Source organism: Callorhinus ursinus, unplaced genomic scaffold (assembly GCF_003265705.2).
Source record: "Callorhinus ursinus isolate GAN/ISIS: 27379988/994484 unplaced genomic scaffold, GSC_fseal_2.0 scaffold21, whole genome shotgun sequence".
In the NCBI taxonomy this organism is placed as follows: domain Eukaryota; kingdom Metazoa; phylum Chordata; class Mammalia; order Carnivora; family Otariidae; genus Callorhinus; species Callorhinus ursinus.
The window spans coordinates 7,174,487-7,188,128 of NW_027397083.1; the positions used below are offsets into that span (position 1 = coordinate 7,174,487).

Consider the following 13,642-nt stretch of genomic DNA (forward strand, 5'->3'; position numbering starts at 1 on the left):
TTTCAATCTACTGGTCCCGCTTGCACTTTGAATGAGTCTTTTAATCTTTTATGATTCCGTAACATCAAGCGTTGGTCATGTGGAAAATATTGATCCAATGAGTAATGCAGACTGACATTACTGTTGACACATTTCATTATACAATTTTAAAAAACCGTATCTATTAATATTACCACTGATCTCATCAGAAAAGACTAAGTAATAGAAAGAGGTCAGGATCAAAGGGGCGGATATGACTTTTTCCACAATTCTAATTCTCTTGAAAACCCAACTTTTATAAGTAACAAATCCTATCCATTGTTTTCCTTGAAGGGACCCTCACTTCATTTATTTATGAGAATATGTCTACCAATCAAGCCTAAATAACTACAGTTTGTCTGCTAGTTGTTCTTCCAAACAAAAATGGTCCATGATAAAAGTAGCTTAAAGAATCACACAAGTGTTTTGCCTTGACAACCATCACACTTGGCTTGTAGCAGCAGTGCTTTATGCATACTTTCCATTTCATCAAACTATTAAAGAGACATGAACTCAAATATTGAGATTTAATAAAACTAATAATGTTTACTGCTTTGAGGAATGTTCTTAAAATGAAACCAGCTTTTTTTTTTTTTTTAATTTTAATTGGAAGTACATGGTGGTGAAGAATACCATGATTACTAGCATAGTTTGGTGACAATGACCTGATTAATGCTCAGGCACCAGAAGTTTTTTGTTTTTATTTTTTTAATTTTTAACCAGAAGTTTTTTATCCACCATTATTTTCGTATCATCAGTGCAAATTCAACATAGTGAAAATGTTATACACTCCTAGTATTATTATAAAAATAGTTTTGACCTGTGCACTACCCAAAAGGACTTTGTGGACCCCTCCAAGGATCCACCAATTCTACTTTAAAAACTTACCTTAGAGAACACCTTCAAAGTCATGTTCTATGTATGGTAGTGAAGGAATACATGTTCAGCAAAGGAAAGCATAATATTATATCCCATGGCTACTGTCAGGTAAAACTGCCAAGGAAGCCTAAGTGGGAATCACTCAGCTTTGCTGTGATGTAGCAATCGTGGTAAACTGGGATTCCTTATTATGGATACTAGCATTACAGTCTAAGCAGAGGATTTTTTAAAATAAACAACAATAACAAACCAAACTTAGATCAGTAAAATAGAAATGTTATTAAACTAACCTATGTTCAAGAGAGTAAATTTCAAAGTGAGATTTCATAATAATGTATTTCCTATTTATTTTATGGCTTTAAGCTTATCTTCACGGAGACAAAGATCAGATGCTAGAATTATACACTTAGCAAGAAAAACAAGAATGTAAAAGAGGAAGATAGCTCTTCTGCAATGTGACTGAGAAACTAATTAGCACTTCCCTGACTTGCTTAGGGACTGAGTACTGTGATAACTCCAAGTTTGCATTATGTTTCTAAGTGGGTATATATTTTTACTGGTTATTTTTGGTGGTGAAGTAAGGAGAAAAAAAAGGGGATAATGAACTAGAGGATTAATTTAGACTCTCCAACCAATACTCTATATACAGATCCCTCAGAACTGAATGTCTAAACTAAAAATTCAGCATCATCTCACTGTTCAGTGAAGACATTCTATCCTTAAAAGACATTTGAGGAAAAGAGTATGAGAAAATATGAATCACAGAAGTGAAAGGACCTATTCAGTGGCTTTCAAAAAGTGTTTTGTGGAGTCTTGGGTACCACAGAGGTGTCTCTGGGATTACAGCAGGAAAAAGGAGAGGTCAAGCTGGTGGGACTCCCAGCCAGTCAAGGCACTTCTTTATTTTCATACATTGGGTCCATATAAGATTTAGTTCAAAAAACACTAAAAGAAGTTTAATAACCTCTGATTGAATTTGCTCCTGCGCTTTGGGTTATTAAGCTTGAGGTAATAATTTTAAAATTAAACAAGTTAAAATTAAACAAGAACCCCCAACACACATATATACCTTTACAAAATCTGAGAAAGAGGCATCTCTTTCGGGTTTTTTTTTTCTTAAAGATTTTATTTATTTCAGAGAGAGAATGAGAGAGAGAGAGCACAAGAGGGGGGGAGCGGGAGAGGGAGAAGCAGACTCCCGGCTGAGCAGGAAGCCCGATGCGGGACTCGATCCCGGGACTCCAGGATCATGACCTGAGCCGAAGGCAGTCGCCTAACCAAATGAGCCACCCAGGTGCCCATTTCTTTTGATTTTGTTCATGATGGTATATAAACAAACTAAATAAATCTTTTAGCAAAAAACACAAAGCTAAGAGCCAGCCAAATTCAAATAAAAGAATTCTAATCTTACAACCTTAATATCCAACAAAAAAGCTTGCTTGAATAAATTATGGTATGTACATACAAATTATGGAATACTACATAGCTATTAAATATGATGTAAAAGAATATTTAATGATACTAAGACACGTTAATGATAGTTAAATGAAACGTAGTATACATAATTGATATTTTCATAGAAAAATTCTCTCTATATAATTCCCAAAAATGAAAAAAAGTGGGGGGGGAGGTACACCTGGCTGGCTTAGTTGGTAGAGCATTTGACTCTGGATCTGAGAGTCATGAGTTCAAGGCCCATGTAGGGCACGGAGCCTACTTTAAAAAATAAAAAGACTGGAGCCAAACATCAGATGGAAGAATTACCCAAAATTTTAATATTCTTCATGCTTATCTGTAGTTTCTAAAATTTTTAAAAATAAATTCACATTACATACATTGTAAGAAAAAGACTGTCATTAAAAAAGTCTTTTGAAGAGTTATCAAAATATCCTCAAAGCATAAGTGGCCACACTATTCAGCATATCTGATGTGCCTTATGTTTATTCTAAAGCAGGGGTTTTTAGCCAAGGGCAATTCTGCCCCCCAGCAAATGTCTGGCAATATCTGGAGTCATTTTTGGTTGTCCCAACTGGGTGAAGGGTGCTTCTGGCATCTACTGGGTACAAGTCATGGATACTGCTAAACATCCTACAAATCCTACAATGTACAGGACAGCCCCAACAACAAAGAATTATCCAGCCCAAAAACCAGTAATACCAAGGTTGAGAAATCCTGTTCTAAAAGATTAACTACAGTGATAGGAAAGAACTTCTTCCCTAGAGCCTGTTTAATCCTCAACTTCTCTGCTATGACTGTTGACAAGAAGGTAAATTAATTCTGACAGAAACATGGCTAGCCATCTGTTGGATTGGTCTAATTCAATTCTCTTCATGTTTCCAAATCAACCTCAGCTATAAAGGGTCTCAGCACTTCCCTGGGTCACATTTTAAATGCAGCCCTACAAACAAAAGCATGGAGCTATCTTCTTGTGTGAAAAAGCCATGTCCCCACTCCCACCCCCGTCAATATTTTGTCCCTAAACATTTTAGTCAAGTGGGAGTTTATTATTACAAATTACTAGAAGCTCTAAAATGTGTCATATTTCTGTTTATCCCTATGTCATAAGTAAAACTCCATTTTCTTCAAAGTCTTGTTCAATAAAGCATAAAATTATCTGCCAAAGGCAAGATTCCAAGAAATAAACAGGGAGCTATTTCTTGGACCTTAACTCTATCCTTTGGACAAGCTTAATTTATATACTAGAATCTCCTTGTCTACTGTCATGGAAATTTTTAAAAACAAAAGAAACAGTAGAAATAAGCTAAAGCCACGAAAAGATTTCTAAAGTCTAAGAACTGCAGCCACAGAATGAGTATAAAGTCAACAAGAAAAACACGAGACTTTTTTTCACAAATGGCAAAAGAGCCTGAGAAATGGCAAGAGATGAGTTCTGACCTCACTGGCCAGTCATAAGAATTTGGCTCCAAATCAAATGTGTACCAGGCAGGGTGTACACAGAAGGCTATGGCCAGAAAAGCTGGGGAAGGGGAAGATTTGAAGAAATGGTTCATTTTCCTGAAATCCTTGAGCCCGGTTCCAGTTTATTCCAGCTCCAATTTTTTTCTCATCCTCAGAGTTCATCTCCAGATTAAAAAAACACACCGAGAATGGTAAGCACAAAGACTCAGTGTTTGAACCCAGAGGATTTTTGGAACTAGGAACCATCGTGCAACTCTACAAGATAATATACTGTTATTTTATAGAACTCTACATTTATAGTACATAGTCTATAAAACCATACCAACAACGATATTCCAACATACGTGAGGATTTGGTTCCATAGTGATTCTTGAATAAGTGTAAGGAAGTTCTCCATACCATGCTGTAAGTCTTGGTTGCTTGTAAGTTACATCTAAGAAAGAAAATACAGGGCCTTTGAAATGGTTTAACGCTACTTAAGGTGTGCCTACTGAGTGCCATGCAATGTGCAAGAAACCATGAGAAATACAAAGACAGAGTGAAGATGGGCTCTGACCCAGGGTTCCACGTTCTTAGAGGACATGGGATTTCACGAGTAGAATGCAACAGAGCTCAAAGAAAGAAGACAAGAGAAGGTATGTTGGCAGAAACTATAGCAACAAAGGCTCTGAGGTGAGACTATGTGTCACTTGTTTGTATCAGTGAGGACATAAATAAGAGTGGATTCATACTGCAGAACAGTTCAGATTAGGGAGAGTCTAAAAAAAAAGCAGGTTATGAAGTCTGAACTCTTGTAGGCAGGAATCTGTGCCACCAACATCCACACAAGAAACAAGACACACTGTTCATCAACGTGCCACCTTTTGATTTTAAGAAAAAGGGGTTTTGACCAACGACAGCACAAAGCTGACTGTAGTCAGAAGTTTTTGATGTCCAATTTATCTAAAAGGGAGTTATCCACAGATCTGCTATTTTCCCCCCACAACTGATATCAACTGCTAAAGTAAGAACAATAATGATAAAGGCAGCTAGCATTCACTGAAGGCTTACTATGTACCAGTCATTCTGCTAAGCACTTATCAGGCAGTATCTCATTTAATTATCACAACAACCTTACGAGGTAGGTATTATTATACCATTTTACAGATCAGAAAACCCAGAATCAGAAAACTACTTAACTATAACTTGCTTAAAATTAACAATTACTGTGAATGACAAAGGCAGCAATTGAGGCCAACTTGGCCACCAAAAGCCCTACTGTGGAAACTCTGGGAGTCAGGAGAAAAAGTGGACCCCTATTCTGATGTCTGAGTCACAAAAATGAAGCCAGTATACTTTGCCTCTTTCTTTACAGAAAATCTGAATTCACTCAAGGTTCCAAAAAGGAAATTTTATGCTAGAGCATGGACGTCCTCCAGTGGCCACCTCTGGTATAGCAGATACTGCTGGCCCTTGGATGCGCACAGAGGAGCAGGTTCCAAGTCAGGTAATCTTTACAAGCTCAGGACAGTACAGATGCTGAAACTAAAGGACACTGGACTCTTCTTGTGAAACTAAAATGAGAATAAAAAGCCGGTAATAAGGATCATAAAGAACGTATGCCAAATACAATCAGAAAAAGGAAAGCTCTGGAAGTTTCTATGAAAAAAGAGGAAAGCTGGCACTATTTAAAGTAATAAAGGTAATGAACAAACTCAAAAAGAGAGCTATCAACCACAGTTCAGCTAAACCAAACATCCTTTGGTTCCTTGAATTGCCACGTCCATGCTCCTGCCCTGTTCGCTCTGATCTCTGAGCCTGCCACCTGCTGTTTCTTCTGCCTGGAATACTCTTCCCTGTCCCTTTTGGCTGGCAAATCCCTAATCATTCTTAGGGTCTCTGTTAGGTTTTAAATCTGTTTAATTAAGACTGGGCGTGGTGAAAGGGGCAACAGTATCAGAAAACATTCCAGAAAGGGAGACCAGGCAGCAAAAGTGCGATCTCAGACAGTACTTACCGTCTCTGATGCCAGTTTTCTGTTTCCAGGGAACGACCTCACAAAGCTGTTGCAATACCCAGTCGGCTTCTTTTAGGTCAATAAAGCCAGGATACAAACACACCCTTGATGCAGAAAGAACCATTATTAACTAAAGAACACAGAAAAGAAGGGCACCTGGGTGGCTCAGTGGGTTAAGCATCTGACTCTTAATTTCGGCTCAGGTCATGATCTTGGGGTCCCAGGATCAAGCCCAGCCTCAGGGGCTCCGCACTCAGTGTGGAGTCTGCTTGAGATTCTCTCTCTCCTTCTCCCTTTGCCCCTCCCCCCACTCACGTGCACACTCTCTCAAAATAAATAAAATCTTTTTTTTTTAAAGATTTTATTTATTTATTGAGAGAGAGAGAGAATGAGACATAGAAAGCACGAGAGGGAAGAGGGTCAGAGGGAGAAGCAGACTCCCTGCTGAGCAGGAAGCCCGATGTGGGACTCGATCCCGGGACTCCAGGATCATGACTTGAGCCGAAGGCAGTCGCTTAACCAACTGAGCCACCCAGGCGCCCAAAATAAATAAAATCTTTAAAAAAAAAACCACACACACAGAGAAGATGGGCTAGTCTCTAAGCATTAGTGGAGGAAGTTAATCTGGATGCTCCTTCCTGGGTAGAGGAAATCATCTTACCACATTTCTCATGGCAAACAGACCCTAATTATCACCAGGTCATGATGTTCCAAATGTGAAATAAACTTTCATGTTAAGACAAATAAAAGAGGCAATAAAGGAAAAAGAATGCATGAGGGCTGTTGGAGACATGCTTCAAATATTGCTCTACCACCACCTGCTGTGAAACCTTGGGCAAATTACTTAACCTCTCTGAACCTTGGTTTTTCTGAAACACAAAAATGATATCCACCTCATAGGCTCACTATGAAAAGTAGAGTAATAAAATGCCTGGCCCTGTGTTACTTTAACAATTGGTTATCTTCTGAGACTAAGCCAATTGTAGGGAAAGTGATCTTCTATGAATGTATCAAAATAAACATTTCCAAATGAGGGTTCTTTCTCTCATTGAATATACGCTTATTTCAATAATGCCAAGTCAGCTCAAAATCATTTTTCCTTCTTAAGAAATGTTCTCAAAGCCCTTGGAACATTCAGTTGAACTTCACTCTCTGGAGGTGTGTTTGATTTTTTGAAAGAGCCAAAGCTCACTTCCTGAAGCCATACCTGGTTGACAATGAGATGCGACCAAAATAATGCAACTGGGTTTCTCACATGACTGTTAAACTTGCTTTGAAAGGGAGGTTCTGAAGCTCTTTCTAAGCAACTCATTTAGATATATAAGTTCTGATATATTTATTTTAAATGCTTCATTATTTTATAGTGACAATTAGTATATTCTTGCATTAAGGGGATGCTTTCAAAAAAAATGTTTTTTTAAGATTTTATCTATTTCAGAGAGAGAGAGACAGAGAGAGAGCGTGTGCAAGGAGGGGAAGGAGCAGAGGGGAAGGGAGAAAGAATCTCAAGCAGACTATAGGCTAAGCCCGACCTCACGACCCTGAGACCACGACCTGAGCCAAAACCAAGAATTGGACGCTTAACCAACTGAGCCACCCCAGGCATCCCTCAAAATGTTTTTAATAAGGATTAATGCTAACTATACCCTAAATTGTATATGCTTTAACTTTACTAAAACTTACCTTAATGTAGATTAAGGTATTAATCCACTCATGTAGATTAAGGGTTAACGTAACTAAATATGTTATATATAAATATATGTAGTAATATGATTAATATAATAAATGTAGTAATACATATAACGTAAAGTAATAATAATAATAATAATAACATGTAGCACTCAGAGCATAAAAGTGGAGGCTAGATCAACTCAATTTTTAAGTTACTATGTGGCACTAGGAAAAAGTCCTCAATCTCTTTGGCCATCTGAAAAACTACAGAAGTAATAGTTACTTGTACCTGAAAGAGAGGCTGTGAAAATATTTTGAAGTTAGAAATGCTATATAAAAAGAGATATTACTAAATTCTCACTCCCCAAGAATTTCAGAGGCAGAGGTTACCTGTTTCAAGTAAGGGAGCAGAATATTTTAAGAGACTATAACTCGATAATATAGTCACTTTCTAGGGAGGATGCACTTACCTAGATACACCTGTGGGTGATACACTGATTTCATACACACCCTCTTTGCTACAGAAATTAAGAAAACAGACTCGTTAGTACCAGCCAAATAATAGCCTCCACCCAGTGGAAGAGCCGTGCTTTGCAGTTCCCAAACTTCTGGTCACCAATATCATTTCAGAATGAGGATACACTATGAGGGAAGCATAACCCCACCTTGTTCCACCACTGAGATGAAGTGCAAGAGGGTGCCAGATCATTGATGTCACTGGGAATTGAATCCTGAGAGGATCAGGCTATGGAGACAAAGACTGGGATAAAATAAATTATGATTCTACCCCTTTATATTTCATCCATAATTTAGGCTGATATGGTCCAGAAATCTATCAACACAAAGGGGTACCAAATAGAGCATCTCTTTGGAGACTCTGGAATAGGAGCATTTACAGATAGCAAATACATCTCAGGGCTCTGAGCTTCTGTTCCTTTCAGATACATGTCTAATGAGGTCCCTGCTCCGATTAAAATCTTTCAAAGGCTCCCCACCAACTTTTCAGCACTGCATTCAAGGTCCCCATGATGTAGCTCCACTTCTTGACAGCTCCCATCCACTCATGATCCTCCACTGCTGCTTGGAATCTCCTGAATTCACCATGGTATTTTTTTAAGATTTTATTTATTTGACAGAGAGAGCAGGCAAGCACTAGCAGGGGGAGGGGCAGAGGGAGAAGGAGAAGCAGACTCCCTGCTGAGCTGGGAGCCCGATGTGGGGCTCGATACCAGGACCCCAGGATCATGACCTGAACCGAAGGCAGATGCTTAACCCACTAAGCCACCCAGGCGCTCCACACCACGGTTATTTCTAATCCTGCTTTTCTACAAGCTGGAATGCCTCCCCACATCCAGCACCCCCAATCCAACCCACCCGAGCTTTGGTCTGGCAGAAAATTCTAATTCATTCCTCAAAATCTCAGTTCAGCCTCACCTTCTGTAACACTTTCCTGACCTCTAATCCACCCAAATAATGTTAACCTCTCATCCTCTGTGCTACCACTAGACCTTACTACAAGTCTACTGTTTTATAATATACATGACTGCAATTTATCTGATTACATGTCTATTTCATTTACTAAACTGTGGGCTACTGAGGGGCAATTTCATTAATTTTAGAAAAGAATATTTTACATACAGATCAGTGTAAGAAGAATTATAAATTAAGGATGATATTTTATATACAGATCAATATAAGAGGAATTTAAATTGCTCTGGAACAATTATATGAACATTCAAGGCCCTCTAGATTTTGAGCAGCTTTCATAAGTATTGCTAGTAAAACAGAGCCTGACTAAAGTCTTCCCAAAAAGCCATGTTTCAGGGCACCTGGGTGGCACAGTCGGTTAAACATTCAACTCTTAGTTTCAGCTCAGGTCTTGAGATCAAGCCCTGTGTGGGGCTCTAAGCTCAGCGAGGAGTCTGCTAAAGTTTCTCTCTCCCTCTCCCTCTGCCCCTCCCTGTGTGCACTCTCTCTCCCTCTAAAATAAATAAATAAATTAAAAAAAAATGCCACGTTTCAATGACTGAGGGAAAATCCCCCTCTGTCTTTGCCTAGGAGATATTTTAGTTTACTATCTGCAGATTAATGAATCAGGGTCAGGAAATCCACACGAGTCACAGTTTAGGGAGAGGTATCTTGTTGCATTTTCCACACCATCAGCAAATTGAGAAATGCTTCCCAAAGACCAACTTTAAAGACATCTAAGATACAACTATCCCACCCTAAAATTAAAACAGTAACTGGGCCATTATCTCTTTCAGATGGAAAACCCAGTGAGGGAAAGATCTGGCCTCTCCATTTTACTGTGGACAACAGATACAGAAAGGCAGCAAATTACTTACTCAATCACTCGTGGCTCTGGGGCTCTGCGTACTACCTGCAAGGAAACAGGCAGATTTTACTTCTGGAATGGTCCCTAATCCTCAGAAAGGCTTATGTGCAGGATGACCATATCCTCTCAATTCTGATAAAAGTAAGTCAAATTTAAAACTATCCCTTTTTTTATTTCAAGCACTTACTATCCCACCAGAGACCCTTGTCTGCTTTTCTTAGAACTACTTCACGGTTGCTAGTGGGCAAGAAAAAATAATAAAAGTAGAATTAATCCATTTTCAGAGCAGCCAATAATTCTAGGAAAGCCTTCTTTCCAGGAGACTTTTTAAAATAGAAGATATACTGGGGCACCTAGGTGGCGCAGTCAGTTGAGCATCCGACTCTTGGTTTTGGCTTAGGTCATGATCTCAGGGTTGTAAGACTGAGCCCTGCATTGGGCTCCATGCTCAGTCCAGCGTCTGCCTGAAAGATTCTCTCTCTCCCCTTCTCCCTCTCCCGAGTCATGCACATGTGCTCTCTCTCTCTCTCTCAAATAAAGTTAAATCTTTTAAAAAATAAAACAGAAGATAAACTAAGAAATAAGTTTTAATCATTATTTACACAATCACTATTACAGCAAGATACCATTTTTTAGCTTTTTCCATGTCACTAACAACAGTGAATCTTCACTGTTTCTTACAATTTTTCCCCATGGTGGGGGGGAAAAAGCTAAAAAATCAGGCATTGTAGTAGCTGAAAATTTCAACCCAATTCCAGAGACATGTGCTACACCAGCACTAAAGACAGCATGGTTTTAGGACTGTTAGAACTCAGATAACCAGTGCAAGCGCCAGTCCTAGTATAACCTCCTTCCCCCCACCAAAATGGGAATTATATATGCCCATCAGTTGGGAGCAGACTATAAAGAATCTTCAGACATACTAGGAAATTGATACTCCACATTTCATTATTATTATAGGCCTTTCACGCTCCTTTTATTAGTGAATTTATTCAGTCACCATCGGACTGTCTACTATGTGAATATACCTTTTACAAGCAAATCTGTTACTGTTGTAGGAGAAGTAAGAATTTACCTGCTGGGGTTCTTTGAACACAAACTGTCTGTCCACAAGATGATGCTCCTTGTTCATCCATGTCTGACCAGGTTTCTGGTGGAGATGGCTCTTAGCAGTGGTAGCTGAATCAAGAGCAAGAATAGACGTGAACCAGACTCAAAAAGTCTGTTCTGGGGAGCAAGGGCCAATAAAATCTACTTGAAGATAACCGATATGACACCTAGAAATTAATTAGTAAAGTCCGTTGGAGATCCCACCTCACACACTGAAAGGTTTGAGAGCTGTGACTAAATATGAGAAATACTATAACTCAACCCTCAATAAAAGATGAACATCAAGAAAATCAAAGTACCAGCTACATTTTAAATAACTCCTTAACATCAAGTGAAATGCAAGGGCATTCACACAAGATCCCCACGAGCTCTTGCCTGGCTGAGCAGTGGCCTGGCTCTTAGCGGGGCCAGCCCAGGCTCCCTGCACTCGGGCTCGCCGTCTTTTGTCCTCCATGTTGACCAAAAAGGCTTCTGCTCTTAGCTTTCAGATTTCATTCCTGATCAAAATCACGCAATGGTTATCTGTTGAAAATAAAAAAAAAAGTGCTTTTAGTTAGGATTGTGAGTGTGACCTATCTAAGGGAGTCATTATAATCCTTTCAAGCTCAATGCAATTGGAGATTCTATGTAAAATTAATTTGTCATCATAGCATCTCAATCAAGGAGCCTAATAAGTCACTTAGGACTGCTGGTTTTAATGTTTATCTTCTGCAATCTTATAGTATTTTTTAATTTTTTTTTTTTTTTTAGAGACAGAGTGAGCGTGGGAAGTGGGGCGGACAGAGGGAGAGAGAAAATCTTCAACAGACTTCATGCCCGGCGCAGAGCCCATGCAGGGCTTGATCTCACTACCCTGAGATCATGACCTGAGCCAAAATCGAGAGCTGGACTGAGCCACCCAGGCGTCCCAACCATCTTACAGTACTTTTGCTTCTTTCACAAGAAAGTACATGTTAAGAAATTCTAAGATCTACCACAGTAGTCTTATTAGTCTGCAAGAAACTGTAATATTCCCTCACCTATATGGATACTGAGAAATAAGCTCAGACTCAGTTTCCAAGGGCATTTCCACATTCCATTATAACTAAACTTATAATTAAACTTCCCTGGAAGCTTGTTAAAAATACCCATGGCCTGTCTCAGAAGATCTGATTTAGGATGGATACAAGCGTTTGTCTTTGTGACAAGCATTGTAGGAGATGGTTCTAAGTGGGCATGTATGAGGACCACAAGGTTAAGTGGCTCACCCAGAGTCACTCAGGAAATCAACAGGAAGTAGATTAACATTCAAACTTTATTAACTTCCAGTTTTCAGTTAATTGAAAAGAAACACCTCATAATGGCCAATAATACTAATTTGGCATTTTGGCCAATAAAATTTTAGCTCACAGCAAATATAGGAACACAGCTACAAAGAGACAAAAACAGGGAGGTTCGAGCCACATGTTCTGAACCTATGACCCACTTCCTTATTGCGCTAAGAAAGCTTCACATTTCAAGTCCTCACAGGTAACAAGCTCATTTTATGGCTTATTCAGCATACCAATTTCCAGACCCTCCCCAGACCTCCTGAGCTGTGCTGGGCCCAGGAATATGGACATTTAACAAATTTCCCCAGGTGATAAGTATATAATTCCTTCTCATTTAATAGGTAGGGAGATGACAGAGACTGCCATCTGCCCAAAAAGAGTTAATGGCAGAGTCAAATACCAACCTTCCACTCCCACAAGATGTGTAGAGGAAGCTGCCATTTTCTCTCAACAAGACCGTCAGAAACTCTTAACACAATTAGTTATAGTTCTGATTTTGTGGCCCAGAAACTGTTAACTAACCCCACCTTCCATCCTGGGATTCTTTACCCACATAAAGCTTGAGAACCCTGCAGAAGGTAAAAGGCGAGGGCCCCGGCGCCAGCCTGACTCGCTCTGAATCTAAATCTAGCAGTTCCCAGCTGCATGACCTGTCAGCTGACTTCACCTTTCCGGGTCTGAGTTTCCTCCTCTGTAAAAAGGGAAACCAATACCTCTCTCACGGCAGAAGTGCAGAATAGGCGGTCCTCGAAGGTGAAAAAGCCCGGTCCTGACGCAGAGTTAGCAACTCTCCCTATTTTAGAGCCTTCTCTTCCAGGAGCCCCAGGATGCGGTCCTGGAGGTCGACCGGGGGGGGTCCTCACGGGGCGGTCCCCATACCCCCAGCCACCCAGGAGAACCGGGACCCCACGGCAGCCGGCGGAGCCCGGCGCGCTGGTACAAACCCGCTCGATCCTGGAACGGACCCCGCTGCCCCAGGCCCACTCCGCCGCCGGCTGCCGGGGAACCTTAAGAGAGGAGCACCGACTCCGTCATCCCGCAACCACAGGCCGCGGCGTCAGGTATTTCCGCTGACGTCACGCGCCGCCGCCGCCGCCGCCACTTCCGGCGCCGTCGGCTGGAGTCCGGGCAGCTCCGTATTCCCAGCGCCGGGAGGGCCGGCTCGCTAAGGAGCGGGTGGGAGGGTCGGGATTGGAGGGGAGCACAGACTGAAGGTGCCGTGGGAGCCCCGTGAGGAGCCGGGATATGGCGAAGGTGGGAATGAAGACGTGTATCTTAGGCCGAGGTCTCTCGGGCCATAATCCACCCCCCTTGCTCCGAAACCAAACGAGATGTCTAAGCGCCGGCATCCTTGGTTTCTGCGGAGTGACTGGGTCCCCGCGGGTAGAAGGGCGAGGGGCTTGG

General features: G+C 40.7%; 1 protein-coding gene across 8 annotated transcripts in view; it reads right to left on the minus strand.

The window, feature by feature from the left end:
* The window catches only part of ALKBH3 (alkB homolog 3, alpha-ketoglutarate dependent dioxygenase), a 62,248-nt gene extending 48,950 nt beyond the window's left edge, over positions 1 to 13,298 (minus strand). For 4 of the 8 annotated variants that reach the window (XM_025878321.2, XM_025878318.2, XM_025878316.2 and 1 more), the window contains exons 1-7: positions 12,952 to 13,298; positions 11,304 to 11,450; positions 10,894 to 10,997; positions 9,829 to 9,863; positions 7,954 to 8,001; positions 5,813 to 5,916; positions 4,161 to 4,249 (exon numbers count right to left, since the gene is read on the minus strand). In XM_025878321.2, coding sequence (XP_025734106.1) covers positions 4,161 to 4,249; positions 5,813 to 5,916; positions 7,954 to 8,001; positions 9,829 to 9,863; positions 10,894 to 10,997; positions 11,304 to 11,382 — 459 coding nt within the window. In that variant the 5' untranslated portion in view covers positions 11,383 to 11,450; positions 12,952 to 13,298. Of the gene's footprint in view, positions 1 to 4,160; positions 4,250 to 5,812; positions 5,917 to 7,953; positions 8,002 to 9,828; positions 9,864 to 10,893; positions 10,998 to 11,303; positions 11,451 to 12,642; positions 12,885 to 12,951 lie in introns of those variants that run through there. The other 4 variants (XM_025878315.1, XM_025878314.2, XM_025878312.2 and 1 more) reach the window with 4 other exon arrangements.
* Positions 13,299 to 13,642: the final 344 nt, after the last annotated feature.